Below are 16,913 nucleotides of genomic sequence, written 5' to 3'. Positions count from 1 at the left end.
CTTCCTCTGCCACCTGGCCCTGGTGGATGTGGGCTTCACCACGAGTGTGGTGCCTCCCCTGCTGGCCATACTGCATTGTCGGGTGCTGAGGTTGGAGCCAGCCGGGTGCCTGGGGCAGCTCTGCGCATCGCTGGCTCTGGGCTTGGCTGAGTGTGTCCCCCAGGTGGTGATGGCTCTGGATCATGTGGCTGCTCGTGCCCTCTGCTGTGATCCTGGCGTACCTGGCAGCACGGTCCATGCTGTTGTGGCAGGAAGGCCAGAGGAAGCCACAGGAAAGCGGTGGACACCTGTGTGTCCCCTCTGAGAGCCATCTGACTGTTCTGTGGATCCCTCCTGTGCAGCTACGTGCAACCCACGCACAGCTACAACCAGTGGCAGGCAAGTTCATTTCTCTTTTCTACACTGTCATGCACCCACCCTCAACATACTCCTCTCCACCCTCAGGAATAAGGAAGTGAAGGAGGCAGTGAGGAGGCTCCTAAGGGATTTGGGGAGAGGGCAAGAGCACAGTGAGTCAGTCAGAGAGGGAAGGAGGGGAATGTTACCCAGGATCCAAGGATGGGAATGTCTGGTGTAAAGACTTTAGCCTTCAGGCTGTTCATTTCTCTACAAGAATCTGCAAGATTTGTCCCTAAGGAGCCCGTGGTTAATGAGGAGGTCCCCTCCTCCCTTCAGGAAAGGTTCACGTGCTATAGGTAAAATCCCTATGTCCTTTATCTGTGCAAGTTTAGTGAGGGAGCATTGGCCCTTGAGCTTTCTCCTCATCTGATGAAAAAGCTGTGATTCTGAGAGGATCTTTCCCATCTTCGGGGGTACTATATCTCCCAGTTAATAGCTCATTTGCTGGTAAGAGATGTGTGAATATCCCAGTCTAGTGGAAGAGACCATGGAAGACCCCATGGTGTCTGCCATCAGACATATCCCTAAGTGACAATCAAATCATACTCAGCCCTGTAGGAGATTCCATCCAGAAAAAAGAACAGCTCTGGTCTCTCATTGCAGGGCATCAGAACAACCAAATACCCTTCTACCAAGTTAAATAGTGCCCACCCCAGAGCACTTCACTCATAATTGTAATGAGCAACATGTATAAGTGTGCTTTGTGCTGAGTGGGGTTAGGTTCATAAACGCTTCTACCAGAGGTGGTTCTTGAGACAGTTATAAAGAGGAGACAAGTGGGAAAGAGGGTGGCATGTTTCAGGCTGTGAGGAAACATACAGGTGATCACGAGGGAGAAATGAGATGGAGGCAGAAAGGAAGGGAGGGGATAGAGGACACGGAGAGGGACAAGCTCCACTAGCCAGACTGTGGGCAGAGCGTCGGGGTCAACCCAGAAATCACCCCCCACCCCCACATCCACACCAGAGAAGTCCCGACAGCCTCAGGCAGGCAGGCCAGAGAGTGCTCTAACACTCACTCACTTTTCTGAAAGTTTTTTTTCAACCTAAAGTATATCTATTCCCAAGGAGCCCCCACTAGAGGCATAAAATCTCTAGATCCCCGAATATCTTACCATGACCACCATTATCCCCAGAAATAAGACTGGGAAACAGAGAGTAAGACGGGGCATGGTGCCAAGTTTCACTTCATAACAAACAGCTTTAAAGAAGGAGAGGGGAAGTAGTTTAATTTTTCTAAATATTTATTAACATTATGTCACAGTAAATAAATCACTTCATAATAAGTCATTTCACTCTTGTCTACAGGCAGAGTGTCAGTTTGATTCAATGATTATTGAATCATATGAGAGAAGGAACACTGAGCTAAATATAGATGCAACACAGTAATTAGAAGAACATGGATCACAGCTTATAGTGTTCTATCTTGTTGATTGGGAAAGGAAATAGGAGTTTTTCTATGAATCAGACAAAACTAAGACAGGATGAAACGCAACTGGTTTTGAATGTCATCTCTAATAGGCCTTGAAATTCTAATGTATTCTAACATATCAAATATATGCAATTTGGCCAATTATTCAATCATGCTAGAATGAAGGAATCAATAGTTTAGACATATTCCAGAATTCGTCCCCAGTCCTTCCCAAATCTTTTGCTTCTCCTATCACTCCATCTGCAGGATGGTCACCCACCAATGCAGGGGTATGCCATGAAGAGTAAATGGCCCTTTTGGATGCCATAATCTCCCATGATCTTCCCATCTTCCAGTTTCTTTCCATTGCAGTTCACAATCTGCTCCTTAGGGGATATAGCAGTCTTCATCTTGATCATCTCCTTCACCTGGGTCACTGGGGTGGACCTTCGCACCTGGAGCTCGTGCCTCTGCCCTTCATCACCAGGCTCCACCAAAACCAAGGGCAGCTCCTCATCACTGGGCCTCACCACCTTTAGGGTGAGGTGGATGGTCGTCTCCTTGTCGATGCCGTACGATGACAGAGTTCTCTGCGGCTTTAGGGTCTTCGAGCCCAGCTGGAGGACCTGAGCTTGCACGGGAACCTTGGTCTTAGACCGGACATGTTCACTGATCTTATTTACTCTGTCTCCCGGATGGGCAGTGAAGGTCCATGGTCTCCATGCCTCAGAATGGACAGTCACCTGGACAAAAAAAGGCCAAGAGACAGTTGCCTAGAATGCCTGCCCTCTTCTACACCATTTGTGCCCCCTCCTCCATTGCTCCCACCCTTCACTGCCAGTCTGGTGCTCCAGATCCTTTACAACAAACTGTGTCCTTCCCTTGTTTCAAACTTCTCTTTTGAAATTATCAGGTTATAATACAAGAAACCAGTCTTATTCTTTTGTAACCACACTTCTTATCCATCCCCAAAATGTTATCAATGATTTCCCACTTCATTTACCTGTCTCTTATCCAGATAAAATTTGTCAGATGTCAAAAACAAAACATCTAAAAATGTATGCCAGAGTTTATAAACACCTCTCAAAGAGAATTTCAAAGACTTAACAGTCTCATGGAATACTCATAGGGCTGTCCTCCATGACTGTGACTATTTTAGATGACAACCCTGTTTAGGAAACATCTTCTCTGTACTATTTGTACTTTTTTTGGTAACAATAATTCATTTATTATAGTGTCCCTATTTTCAGTATCACTTAGCCATATGTATTTCCTATCCAAGCATTACAGAATATGATCTGTTCCTTTTATCCAATCGGGGCTCCACTCACAGGGACTACATCTGAGTCTTACTTCAGTAATCTCAACAAAGGGAATCTCATCCCTGTGCTCTTGCTGGAAAGTCTCAGAGGACTTCTTTCAGGCTTCAGTCAAAAATATCTTCCCAGTCCAGATGCCACAGAGATTTCTTCACTGAACTCTCACTCTTCTGTGCTAAGCATTGCCCTCATTCCAGGTTCTCTCTGCAGAGAATATAGTCTCACATAAGGTAATGTAACAGGACATTAACAACTTAAAATAAGTGAATTCTGTCAACCTCTCTTTTGGGAAAAGAAGAAAGTTTAAGTTTAATTTCCCTGGAGGCCTAAACAGGGTAAAATAGAAAGGTATCAAGACAATATTGTCATAGTTTCAAGCTTGCCAACTCTGCTGAGCACAAAGCCCACTCCTGCTTCCTACCAAGTACCCCTAAGTGTGACCAGTGCAAGGTCTCAATGTAAGAGAACTCAGGAGCCCAAGAACTCTTAATAGAAACGTTCTTCACATTCAGTAGGTATTGATGCCCATCTCCTCCCCTTCCAGATGTCTTTCCAGCAACCCCCCATCCCCTTCATGCCCCAGAACTGTCCCTCGTCTATTCCTGAGTCTCTCCTATGTCTCAGAGCTCTTCTCCCTTTCCCCACCCCAGTATCAAATCTCAACTCACACAGAGGGTGGCAGCCATGTCTTCAATCAGAGGTGCAGAATCAGGAGACAGAGCAAAGGACCAGGCCTCCAGTTGAAATAAGCGGCCGAACCGGGAAATACCCTGCCTGCCTGCTGTGTTTATCAAGCTTCCCTTTGTTCTTGCATGGTATGCTGAATTTACTTTCACTTTTGCTACTGGGGAGTCAATAAACAAAAATACCTTCTGACCAAGCACTTCTCAGGTTAGCTAGTCCATTTGCCCTCCTTGTTCCAAACATGGGATGGTCTTTCTCTCTTGAGAATTTTTCCCTGATTAACCACTCACCACTCCCAGTCCTGACTTGTGACTTCCAGCCTGCAGCTCTGACCCTCACTGGCTTGGAGACCTTTAACATTGGTGATCCTCCCCTTAGCTTTTAAAAGCAACCCTCCCCCACCACCCCCACTATTAGTCAGAGAACTTCCTTAGAACAGGGGTGCCTGGAGAGAACAGTGAGAGTTGCCATGTGTGATGTGACCAGGAGCAGCCTGTTAACCCTAGCTTAGCAGATTGTGAGAAGCTGGCCTAGAGAAAACATGGCATAAATAATCCTGGACTGAGAAGAGCCATGAGTTCCAGTCCCAGGGCTGACACTCAATTAACCTGGGCAAATCTGTTCACCTCCCTGGATGTTGTCTTTCTGGTCTATAAAATGAGATGATTGGAGAGAATCCTAAGTGTATTCCAGGCTCAGAAAATTTTGTTTATAAATATCCTTTACAAAGAACTTTAGATTCCTGGGATGAGCTTTATAGCACTTCCTAAGTTGTCTGCAAACCAAACCCACTACTTGAGAGCAACCCAAATCCAGCAGTCAAAAGCTGACTCCCATCTTCCACATGGAAAACAATCACACAACCCTTTCACACCACAGTGCTTCCATTTCCTCATCTTTTCTCCTGGATACTCACTAGGAGCTATTTGCTCCCTGGCTCTTCAGATTTGTATTAGGATGAAAAGGGAATACATAACTGTGTGTGCTCAGGGAATTTTCTTGATATCTCCTCCTAACATTCCAAATTAATCGCTGCCTTTTCCCAAAGTCTCAGGTCCGTGCCTGCTAAGATGCTTCAGTTGTGTCTGGCTCATTGCGACCTCATGGACTGCAGGCTGCTCTGTCCATGGGATTCTCCAGGCAAGAATACTGGAGTGGTTTGCTGTGCCCTCCTCCAAGGGATCTTCCCGACCAGGCATCGAACCCGCATCTCTTGTGTCTCGTGCATTGGCAGGTGGGTTCTTGACCACTAGAGCCTCCTGGGAATCCCACAAACCCACTTTAAGAAAACATTTATTGAATGTGCTTTAAATGTTTTCAGAATGAAAGGTCTATAAAAATGCCAAGTTGTCATCTTTGTTTACTGTGTTTTCAGTGATCATTTACCATACCTTCACTCACTGAGAAATATCAAATGATCCCATTTATTCCAGGGATTTCCATCCTGAAGAACTTGGCTTTACACAAGGGCCTACACAGAGTAATGGGATCCAAGAGCTCATTCCAATATATCAATAAATTTAACATAAGTTATGTTCTCCTATTTGAAGCTCTTATCAGACAGTTAATAAAATTGGAAAAACTAATTTCTATTTAAATTATTTTGTGGGATAGACATACTTTTTTAAACTCATAGGGTGTGTTTGAAGGGGAAAGAATGCCTGATGGAACAGCTTGGCGACCTTGATCCTCTATTCTCCCTTCAGTTATCTCACCACGTTCTCTATTTAGAAAACATCATTATGACCTCTAGCTCCTCCACTGTCCAATAGGATATGGGGACTTTGAAACATCACCAGTGGCCAGGCAGAAGATGTCTGATCAGGTTGAGGGTGATAGAGAAAGTGAAACCTCTGCAGTAGAACAAGGATGGGGGATGGGTCTGGAGAGAGAAAGGGAAAGCTGCACAAAGCAGACTTGAGGGGAGTGTTTTCAGTTGTCAAATTTTATTTGTACCTTAGGTCTTCATGTCATTTCTGGAAAGAGAACAGGGAGACTAGATGGTTAAAAGTTCTCATAATTAAATCTCTCTCTTCTCATAACCTTTCTCTCACCCTGAGGCATACAAGATCTTAGTTCTCTGGACCAGGGATTGAACCCATGCCCCCTGCCGTGGAAGAGTGGAGTCTTAGCCATCGGACCTCCAGGGAAGTCTAGCCTACACCATCTTGGTGCCAACATCTGCATTCTCTGGGGAAGCAGGGAACCTTAGTAAGAATCTCCTGGTGGGAGAGCCCAGGAGTGACATTTCCCAGGGATGATATCTATTTGTTGATACCCCTCGGATCTGTGCTCACAGCCGGCCCTAAGCGGCAGATCTGTAGGTCTAGCTGCTTCCATGCATGGTTCCCTGGACTCCCTGCATGTTTTGAACATGCCAAGGTCTCTCTGTCACCAGGCACTGAGCATGACTTTCTGCCCACTGTATTCCCAACACTGTGGATTTACAATAATACGCAAGGTAAGCAGCATCTCCTCCTGGAAAAGCTCCCTGACTCTCCTCCATCCTGTTCTGGGTTACATGCCCATCTTCTGTTCTTTTATACTTCCTCTGTAAACCTCTCAGAGGCCATTTCTCCAGCCATAAGTTCATCTGCTTACTTGTGCTCTACCCTCACTCAACAGTAGGAGTCTAGGAGGTCATAATTGTGTCTCTTTTTCGGCTGTGCCATGCAGCTTATGAGATCATAGTTCCCTGACCAGGGATCGAACTTGTGCCTCCTGCATTGGAAGCGGGGCATTTTAACGTCTGGACCACCAGGGAAGTCCTTCATAATTGTGTCTTAATTGTCTTGTATTTTTAGCACTCCTCAGGTACGCTGTCTGGCACACTAAATAATAAATATTTAGTAAATGCATGAATGAATTATTAAATGAATAAATAAGTGAATAAAAAGTGAGAAATAACATTTAGTAGTAGCATATTTCAGAAACTGCACAGGTATTATTAAATGGTATCTCATTAAAATTTTAGCATTCTAGTGAGGTAAGTATTAGTAATTTTGTTGATAAGCAAGAGTCCTATTAGTAGTAGCTGGTAAGCAAGGGTTCAAATGCAAACCTCTATTTCTACACTCCTTATCTTCTCCTGTTTCCTCTTTCAGTGGAAAGAAAAGTGATGCATGTGTACACGTGTGTGCTTTTCTATTACAGCAATGATACAAGTTGAGGGAAGAGATAGAGAGATAAAGGAAAGCCGAGGATGCAAGGAGCCTTAGGATGATGAGAGCAAGAAGGGTTTGATGGAGGGGGATCTATACGTAGTCAGGAGCATCCCTGGGTGGTGGGCCCTACCTGGAACAACATATGCACCTCCACTGGGCAGAAGGGACCAAAGAGTCCATGAGTGCAGGACTCAGAGCCTGGAGGAAGACTGCTCCCTGGTGCAAAGGTAGAGGAGAACTGCTGTCTCAGGACTATGGGTGGAAAAAGACAACACTGCAAGGCACTTCCACAGAGCAGTAAAGAAACTGCCCGCTGGAGCTGGGGATTTCCTGCTTAGACAGGATCTGGATTCTGAGAAACAGTGTCCTTTCAAGGAAGGAGAATAGCAAATCCAGACTTGGATCTCTCTTTTCCCTCTTCCCTTCTTATGTGAAATTTCCTCCCAGCCCAAGTCCAGGAGGAGGGCTCTCCTAAATGCCCCCAATGTCCTTTTGCTGACCGCAGGTTTTTCTTGGGAACTGACTCCTCTTTGCTTTTTACTGCAGCGTCCATCTGACTTTTTCCCATCTGTCACAATAAACTTTTTCAGAGGCAAATAAAAATCTCCTTTCTTTTGGTCTTCTAGCAAATCTGGAAAACCAGTCAAAGTCAAAGATCATGCTCTGGAGATTTTGGCAGGTTTTAAAAGAAATGTCTCAGATATCCAGAGCCTTCCAGCTCGGTCCCAGCTGGCTGGGTGATCTAGGGCTTGTCACTGTTCCCACTGGGACTCCCTGGAGCAGATGCCTCTTTCCCATCTCTTTCATAAATGCCCATGAAAGAAGTTGTAAAACTGGGATCAGGAATATTGCTTCAGAAATGCCAAGCAAACTCAACCAAAATGCACCCTGTGAATCCTTATATAATGATGGTTAGGGGGAAAGTCTGTCCACTCTCAAGAAGGACCATTTGGAAAATATCTGCCAAACTCCAAAATGGACATGCCAAACTAAAAGAACCCAAATATTTTTCAGTAATAGGGAAATAGACAACTGAATTATAGAACAGCATCAGCAAGAAACATGGATGGATGATACCTGCTAGCAACGATATGGATGGACATGCCACATACCAATTGAATGAAAGAAAACAAAGCCAAGGACACTACAGAAAGTATGATACTCTTCATAACTCTTCAAACCAAGCAAAACTACCCAGAGAGACAGAGAAAGAGATAAGCTACTTTGAAATTCAGAGTATATTTGTTTTTTAAACAAATAAAGCCCAATCTAAATGCTGATAGGGGTTACTTAAAGATTTTCGACAGGGAATAAGGCATTTGAGAACTCTCTCATAGCTTATCCTGTTATATTTAGAGTCTAAAGTTTAACTTTGGGAACTTAATGTTTGGTGACACAATGTATTGAATATAACTAATGTATGTTTTGTGTTAATCGCTCAGTTGTATTCAACGCTTTGTGAACCCATGGACTGTAGCCTGCCATACTCCTCTGCTCATGAGATTCTCCAGGCATGAATACTGGAGTGGGCTGCCATTTCCTTCTCCATAATGTGTGTTACCTTATTAATTAATTAAGAGATTAACATATATTCACTCTATTAAAGGTACAATAATGTTATGACCTGGGCTTCCCTCATGGCTCAGCTGGTAAAGAAATCTGCTAGGACCTGGGTTTGACCCCTGGGTTGGGAAGATCCCCTGGAGAAGGGAAAAGCTACCCTCTCCAATATTCATCTGGAGAATTCCATTGAGTGTATAGTCCATGGGATTACAAAGAGTTGGACACTAGTGAGTGACTTTCACTCACTCACTCACTCAGTATTATGACCTAAAACATAAATGGTTCTAAAGGGAAATAAATATAAGCAAAACTGAACAATCAGTGTTTAGGACCATATGTGTGTGCATTTAAGCTGTCATAAAAATTTGAAAACCATAAGTGTTAATTATGACAAAATTATGCTTTAGAGTTTACATATATTACATATATTCATTTGTGGTACCAAAGTTGGTGACAAAAATATAATTAAAAAAAAACCTCATATATATATCCTAAATCCAACAATTCCACTTCAGGAATTTATTCTATTAATATACTCATATATATATTAAATAAGATATATATCAATGCAAGTATATAGTCATGTGGTATTATTTGTAATTAAAAATAGAAACTACATTTATCAATAACGAACTAAACAAAAAAAAAGAAATGGGAAAAAATGACATCAGATGATTCAAAAAATGATGAGTTATAAGGGGATTTTGGTGCATTAGATGAAGATTAAACAATGTCCCAAATGGCTCTTCAAAACTTCAGATTCTAGAATTTGTGCTTCTTACCCAGTAGTCAACACAGAGAGAATAAAATAAAAGAATCTGAAAAGTTACAACAAAAAGAATAGCCTGCATTAGATTACCTCTCCTGTCAATAATAATTATAAATTCTCTGAAAATAAAAAATATATAAAAAAGAACACATAAAGTCAGTGGGAGTGATCAAAAGCAAGGAGAAACAAGAGGACATTTGACCCTTCAAGAAAGAGAGCTTTTCTAGCAGGAAATTAAGGAGAAATAACAGGAAAGAAGAAACTGCAGAAGGACAAACCCCTCATCCCCAAACTACATGCTTACGAAAGAGAAATTCAGTCAAAAGTATTCCTTTGTTAATACTTTCTGGATACATAACAGAATATTGAGAAATACTGCAATATTCCAGACAAAATAGGTGCTCAATAATTGATTGCTGAATTAATGAAAACTAATTAATTAATCCATATTTCAGATTAGTTTCTTTTGGCTTCACTTGGTGAGTCTGAGATTCCAGTGTGAGTCTCCATCATCTGCACATTCACGACTTCCCCCCTCCCACTGGACCTCATTTGACCAGGAGGAGCAGGAGAAGAGAAGGAGCTGCTGGATGGTGATGTGCTGGGAAAGAGGCCGAGTGAGTGAGGACAGAAGAGAATCATCCACCTGGTATGACCTGACAAGCACCCAGGGTGAGTTATTATAAAACAGGTGAGAACACATGGTCAGACAGCCCTCTAGGTCTGGACAGGAATAGGCTGTGGTTAACTAGAGCTCCCCGGTGAACTTCCTCCGCTGGGCTTCTCTGAACACCCACGGCTTCAAAGAAGTCAGGACCTATTCATGGTCCAGTGAGCCCTTCAGAAGTGAACTGGTGATTAAATCCTGAGGTTCTTGAATAATGTCTCTTAAGTGCTGCCAACTTATGTGTCATATTGCATACACTCATAGGCCGTAGATCTTCTGATTTTTAATTATCTGTAGAAATGTTACCATTTGTATCCAATTCAGTAGCTTCTATATGTTTCTCTCTGCTCTGCTAAGTGGTGTCCAACTCTTTGTGACCCCGTGGACTGTAAGCTCCTCCGTCCATGGGATTTTCCAAGCAAGAGTACTGGAGTGTGTTGCCATTTCCTCCTCCAGGGGATCTTCCCAACCTAGGGATTGAACCTGTATTTCCTTCATTGCAGGCAGATTCTTTACCTGCTGAAACATCAGGGAAGCCCCTCTAGCTGTGTCTAAAGTAACCTACATTTTTCTCTTTAATCATTTGGTTCCCTGGTGTAACTCTTCCTATCTTAATGCACAACATACATTAGCTCATTTCCACATAGTGAATTGGCAACTATTTCATAGTAATATTGTTCTCTCTGCCGTGTTTCAAACCTCTTGGAAGAATTCTCTGATACCCACTCCACCCACACACTCGTACACTTTATTCTTTCATTTTCTATGCCTTTGGCCTCGTACTTGCCCCAAACTCAGTTGCGTAGTGGCTGCTTATGTTGGAATTGTGTCTCTGACCATCTTGATCTGCTTCAGACACTTTGAGGTTGTGATTGAGTGATCTCATGCTGGAGTTTGTCCTCGAGTATCTGATAGATATCTGTCCACGCAGACTGAATGCATTCGGAATGTTAGTCCTAAGTGAAGTGAAAGTGAAATCGCCCAGTCGTGTCCGACTCTTTGTGACCCCATGGACAGTAGCCTGCACCAGGCTCCTCCATCCATGGGATTTTCTAGGCAAGAGGACTGGAGTGGGTTGCCATTTCCTTCTCCAGGGAGAAGAGGCTTTAGTCCTAAAGTCTCTGTTAAACCATTGATTCAACAAATCAGTTTTCATGAAAACATATTGTTTACACAGCTTCATTTAATTCTCTATTGTATTTCCCCTACAGTCTGTCTAGAAAGGATTTTCTTTTATGGGAACATTAGGGCTTCTGAACAGAGGGAGTTGATAGACAGGCAAGAAGAGTAGAGGTTCTTTGGCTCCACTAAGAGAGAGAAGATGGGGGTGGTGTACGGTTAGGCCACTCAAGACGGGTGCTCTCTTGCTCTCTCTGTTCACTCCTGCTAACCAGTTCCTGCCCTACCTCACCCTACTCACAGGACTGACCTTCCCCCTCTTAGTCATAGAGCTTAATCAGTAACTATCTCCATGCTGGCCCCAAGCTCCAGCAGTCATTGTTCTTATCTTTGGGTCAGGTCAGAGACTTTCACTATGCTAGTTTATCAAAGAAAAACATCTGATCCTTAACTGGATTAAAAGAGGGGTTAACCTGCCTCCTGAGAAATCTGTGTGCAGGTCAAGAAGCAACAGTTAGAAATGGACATGGAATACCAGAAGGGTTCCAAACAGGGAAAGGAGTATATCAAGGCTGTATATTGTCACCCTATTTATTTAACTTATATGCAGAGTACATCATACAAAATGCCGGGCTCAATGAAGCACGAGGTAGAATCAAGATTGCCAGGAGAAATATCAATAACCTCAGAAATGCAGATGACACCACCCTTATGGCAGAAAGCGAAGAAGAACTAAAGAGCCTCTTGATGAAAGTGAAAGAGAAGAGTGAAAAAGTTGGCTTAAAACTCAACATTCAGAAAACTAATCACATGGCACCTGGTCTCATCACTTCATGGCAAATAGAAGGGGAAACAGTAGAAACAGTGACAGCCTTTATTTTTTTTGGCTCCAAACTCACTGCAGATGGTAACTGCAGCCATGAAGTTAAAAGACACTTGCTCCTTGGAAGGAAAGTTATGACCAACCTAGACGGCATATTAAAAAGCAGAGACATTACTTTGTCAACAAAGGTCTATCTAGTCAAAGTTATAACTTTTCCAGTAGTCATGTATGGATGGGAAAGTTGGACTATAAAGAAAGCTGAGCACCAAAGAACTGATGGTTTTGAACTGTGGTGTTGGAGAAGATTCTTGAGTCCCTTGAACAGCAAGGTGATCCAACCAGTCCATCCTAAAAGAAATCAGCCTTGAATATTCTTTGGAAGGACTGATGCGAAGAACTGACTCATTGGAAAAGACCCTGATGCTGAGAAAGATTGAAGGCAGGAGAAGGGGACAACAGAGAAAGAGATGGTTGGATGGCATCACCAACTCAATGGACATGAGTTTGAGTAAACTTCGGGAGTTGTTGATGGACAGGGAGGTCTGCATGCTGCAGTCCATGGGGTTGCAAAGAGCTGGACATGACTGAGTGACTGAACTGAACTAAACTGATGAGAGGTGTGGTCCTCTGCTTGTTTCCCTGGTAACAGATGGGCCAACCAGAAGTCAATTCCCTCTATTACTGGTAACTTCCCCTCATCCCTGCCCCCGCAGCTAATGTCTGCTCTCTGCCTTATGCTGTGTGGGGGTCACTCCAGGGTCTTTCTCTATCCAATAAACTGATATTCAGTAAATCACTGATGTCTCTGTCACTGTTCTGGGCTCTATCTTCAGACTTAAGGCTGGGTTTCAGACAGGGCTTGAGAAACTTCATGGCGTAGCCCAATAGGTAATCATGAAAAAAATATATTACAAATGTTTGAAAAGTGGAGTTAGGCTTAGCATTCATTGTAGGCCAAGATTAGAATTATTAAATAAAATGGGAGATCTATATTGAAATTATGATAAGGCTAGTAAGGAGGCCAAGAAGACAAGAAGATTGGACTAATGGATGGCTGAAATGAAGATTAGGATTAAAATAGAGTTAATGCTGCTATTCTTTGCTGATGCCAGAGTACATGTTGAATCCAAGCCATTTTGTGTTGGGATTGGAATGGAGGTGGAAGTGTTAGTCACTAAGTTGTTTCCAACTCTTTGTGACCCCGTGGACTGTAGCCTGCCAGGCTCCTCTGTCCATGAAATTCTCCAGGCAAGAATACTGTAGTGCCATTCCCTTCTCCAGAGGATCTTCCCGACCCAGGGATTGAACCTGGGCTCCACATTACAGGTGGATTCTTTACCATCTGAGCCACCAAACCTAGGCTTTTCCTTTTTCTTATTTTATCAGCACGTACCTGAAAGAATTTGATATTGTTGCCATTGCCATGGGGAAGCTGGGAGACGGTATCTGTGAGATTAGGACTCCAGAACCCTTTACATATTCTTCGGAGACATTCACTTGCTCATTCTTTTATAGAACTAATTAGGGGCCAACTTTTTGCAACTTCCTGGTCCTTGCTTCTAGGACTCTGAAGTCCAGTGCAGGAAACGAGGACCACATACCATGTACCGAAACTTCCTCCAGGCAGGCTATTGTTTCTTGTTTCCATGGGATGCTTTGGAGCATGTTATAAACTCTTATTCCAGGGAGCAAACCAACTAAACACTTTTTTTAGACTGGGATGATTTCCTCAAAGTTTAAAAAAAAAAAACTCATTTGGTTGCACAAGATATTTTAGTTGTAGCATGCGAACACTTGGGGCATGGGGGGTCTAGTTCTCTGATCAGGGATGGAATCCAGGTGTGGAAGCATGGTCAGAGAAGTCCCCTGTTTCCTCAAAGTTTACTGAGAGCTTGAGAATTCTAACCTGGGCTGGGGAGACACTATTTGTATCCAACTGCAGGATGAAGATCATGAAAACTCAATCCAGTCCTCTCAGGTCCAAAGCTCTGACATTGTTAAGCTACTACTAAATTCTGGGTCTTCGTTTCTGCATCTGATAAAGGATATTACACGTTTCATAGTATTGTAATAGCGATTAAAAGAGCCAATGTGTGTGAACTACTTTAAATGGTACCTGGGATATCATACTCACTATTTAAATACCTAATAATAACAGTACAATAATTATCATCTTTCTGAGCAAGAGTACAGGACTGATGACCCTGGACAGGTCTTAGGTCAGGAGTCTGAGATACCAGATGTAATACCACATATTGCCATTAGCAGTGTTAGTCACTCAGTCATTTCTGACCCTTTGTGACTCCATGAGTTGTAGTCCTCCAGGCTCTTCTTTCCATAGGATTCTCCAGGCAAGAATACTGGAGTGGTTTGTCATTCCCTTCTCCAGAGAATCTTCCCGACCCAAGGATAGAACCTGGGTCTCCTGCATTGTAGGGAGATTCTTTACCATCCGAGCTACAGGGAAGATCCATTAGATGGCACCAATCCCTCCTTGTCAAAACTGTTCACCAGCATAAACATTTTGATGTTTCCCTCTCTGTCTTAGAGGTTGGTCTCTCATCTGTGGGTGCCAGAGAAGAGGAAACAGTAGAACTGAAGACATTAGTTTCTCCTAGTCTCTGTTCTGACTTCCAGCCCAAGTATACGGAAATGTTTGATGTTGATATGAAAACAACTGCCTGTAATTGTGCAGCTGCCGGATGGAAGTCATGGGGCCTGGGATTTAGTCCTAACACTGTGTGTCCTTGGGTGAGTCTCAGAACCCCCTGGGCTTCACCTCCTATCTCCTTGCTGTCATGAGGGGGTAAATTAGAATGAGAGCAAAGCAGACACATAGGGAAGTGGGAGAAACTTAAGGGAGAACTAAAGAAACTACAGTAGCAATTAGAAGTGGAGGTGAGGAAATGGTGACAATGTGACAGGGAGGTGAGCTAGAAATAGAAATGGTAAAGTTGGGGAGATCAACATTTTGTGTGAAGCACAAAATAGGGAAAATATTAAATTTGATTCCTATGTTTCATATAGGGCTACATAACTCCACTTAACACATTTGCAGCTTTTGTTTTTCTCTCTTTGTGTGTCTCTCTCTGTGTCACACATACACATTCACACTTGCATGCACACACACACAGGGGCTGTCATCCCTCTGAGGCATCTCTCTGTGTCACACACCCACACTCACCATCACTTGCACGCACACAGAGGGGGCTGCCATCCATTTCTGTGGTATGATGGCTGTGAGGAGAGCAGAGTTATGTGGACACAGACTTCCTGGGAAAACCACTGAGAAGCTGTTCTTGCTTTTCCAGCACATCAGGCTGCTCTCCCTTGGCTGTCCCTGGAGTCCACATGCTTTCCCAATAACCTCCTGAGCGTCCTCTTTACCTCCTTGTTCCTCAGGGTGTATATGAGGGGATTAAGTAAAGGGGTGCCCACTGCATAGAAGAGACCAAAGAACTTGCTCCTCTTCTGGGCATAGGGATTTTTGGACTGGAAGTAGTCAGCAATGACCGAGCTGTAGAAGAGGGTGACCACAATGAGATGGGAGGAGCAAGTCCCCAGAGCCTTCCTCCATGCTACGGCGGAGTTAATCCTCAGCACTGCCCGGGCAATGGCACCGTAAGAAACCAGGATGAGGCTGAGAGGCACAACCAAGATGAAGACACTGGCAGCAGCCATCTGGATCTCATTGTAGGTGGTGTCTCCATAGGAGAGGCGAATTAGAGCTGGGACCTCACACACAAAATCATCCACTCGCCGGTGGCGGCAGAAAGGCAGACGGAGGGTCGGTGGTGTCTGGACCACTGACTCCACCAGCCCAACGATCCAGGACATGGCTGCCAGCTGCCGGCACAGGCGGGGGTGGATGATGGTGGCATAGTGGAGGGGCTGGCAGACAGACAGGTAGCGGTCAAGGGCCATCACGGTCAGGAGGACACACTCCGTGGTCCCCAGGAACAGGAAGATGAAGAGCTGGACAGAGCAGCCAAGGAAGCTGATGGTCTTCCCTGGGCCCCAGAGGTGGACCAGCATCTGCGGGACACAGCTTGTGGTGAAGCAGAGGTCCAGGAAGGAGAGGTTGGAGAGGAAGAAGTACATCGGGGAGTGGAGCCTGGGGTCCAGCACCGACAGCAGGATGATGAGTGTGTTGCCCACCAGAGTCAGGAGGTAAGAGATCGAGACAACCACGAAGAGGTTTCTTTCAAGCCCTGGGTGTTCAGAGAAGCCCAGAAGGAAGAAGTCCACCGGGGAGCTGTGGTTGACCGTGGCCTGTTCCTGTCCAAACCTAGAGGGATGAGGGCTGTCTAAGCTGTGTGTTCCCACCTGTCTTATAAGAACTCAGCCTGGGTGCTTGTCAGGTCACACCAGGTGAGCAGTTCTCTTCTGTCGTCACTCACTAAGCCTGTTTCCCAGCACATCAACATCCAGCAGCGCCTTCTCTTCCCCTGCTCCTCCTGGTCAAATGAGGTCCAGTGAGAGTGAGGAAGCTGTGAATGTGCAGAAGACAGATGGAGACTCACACTGGTCTCAGATTCACTGGTTCAGTTTAAAGGGGGCTGGTGTAAAGCATGGATTAGTTAGTTCACCCAACATGCATTTAGGGAGTGCTGCTATTTTCAGAGCACTATTCTAAGTGTTGTCTTTTTCCTTATGTATTTGTTGGAAGAAATAGCAAGGTGTATATTTTGAATACATTTTCTGATTGTAAATGGAGTCTGTAGATTTGATTATTTATTGTTCTGATGAATTTTTGGAGCTACTTATTTATACTCTGTGGATCTTATGCTTGTTTATTTGCAAAGCAGCTTATCAGAGATGGAATGTTTATCTATGAGACAGGTTTTCCCTTTGTGTCTAATGACAGATCAGTTTGCTTGCCTGAGTCACAGAACCAACAGTCCTGGCTGGCGAGCTGATCCAGGTGCTGTCTCTGTCTTGCGAAGCCTGTAGGCAGGAGGCGAGGTGGTCCCGTGCACACTAAAATCATGGAGGA

At 44.2% G+C, this 16,913-nt stretch overlaps 2 protein-coding genes across 2 annotated transcripts; both read right to left on the bottom strand.

Annotated features, from left to right (window-relative positions):
* Nucleotides 1,616-4,115, bottom strand: LOC102176375 (ubiquitin D). The gene is made up of 2 exons (XM_005696655.3): nucleotides 3,797-4,115; nucleotides 1,616-2,552 (listed from the first exon to the last, which is right to left on the bottom strand). Exons 1-2 carry the CDS (start codon nucleotides 3,812-3,814, stop codon nucleotides 2,082-2,084), a joined length of 489 nt encoding a protein of 162 aa, XP_005696712.2. The 5' UTR covers nucleotides 3,815-4,115; the 3' UTR covers nucleotides 1,616-2,081.
* Nucleotides 15,186-16,223, bottom strand: LOC102176653 (olfactory receptor 2H1-like). The gene has a single exon (XM_005696656.2). It carries the CDS (start codon nucleotides 16,016-16,018, stop codon nucleotides 15,233-15,235), a length of 786 nt encoding a protein of 261 aa, XP_005696713.2. The 5' UTR covers nucleotides 16,019-16,223; the 3' UTR covers nucleotides 15,186-15,232.

Source organism: Capra hircus, chromosome 23, assembly GCF_001704415.2.
Source record: "Capra hircus breed San Clemente chromosome 23, ASM170441v1, whole genome shotgun sequence".
NCBI classification, from domain to species: domain Eukaryota; kingdom Metazoa; phylum Chordata; class Mammalia; order Artiodactyla; family Bovidae; genus Capra; species Capra hircus.
Note: the sequence above shows the minus strand (reverse complement) of the source record. Positions and strands in the feature narration are given on the sequence as shown.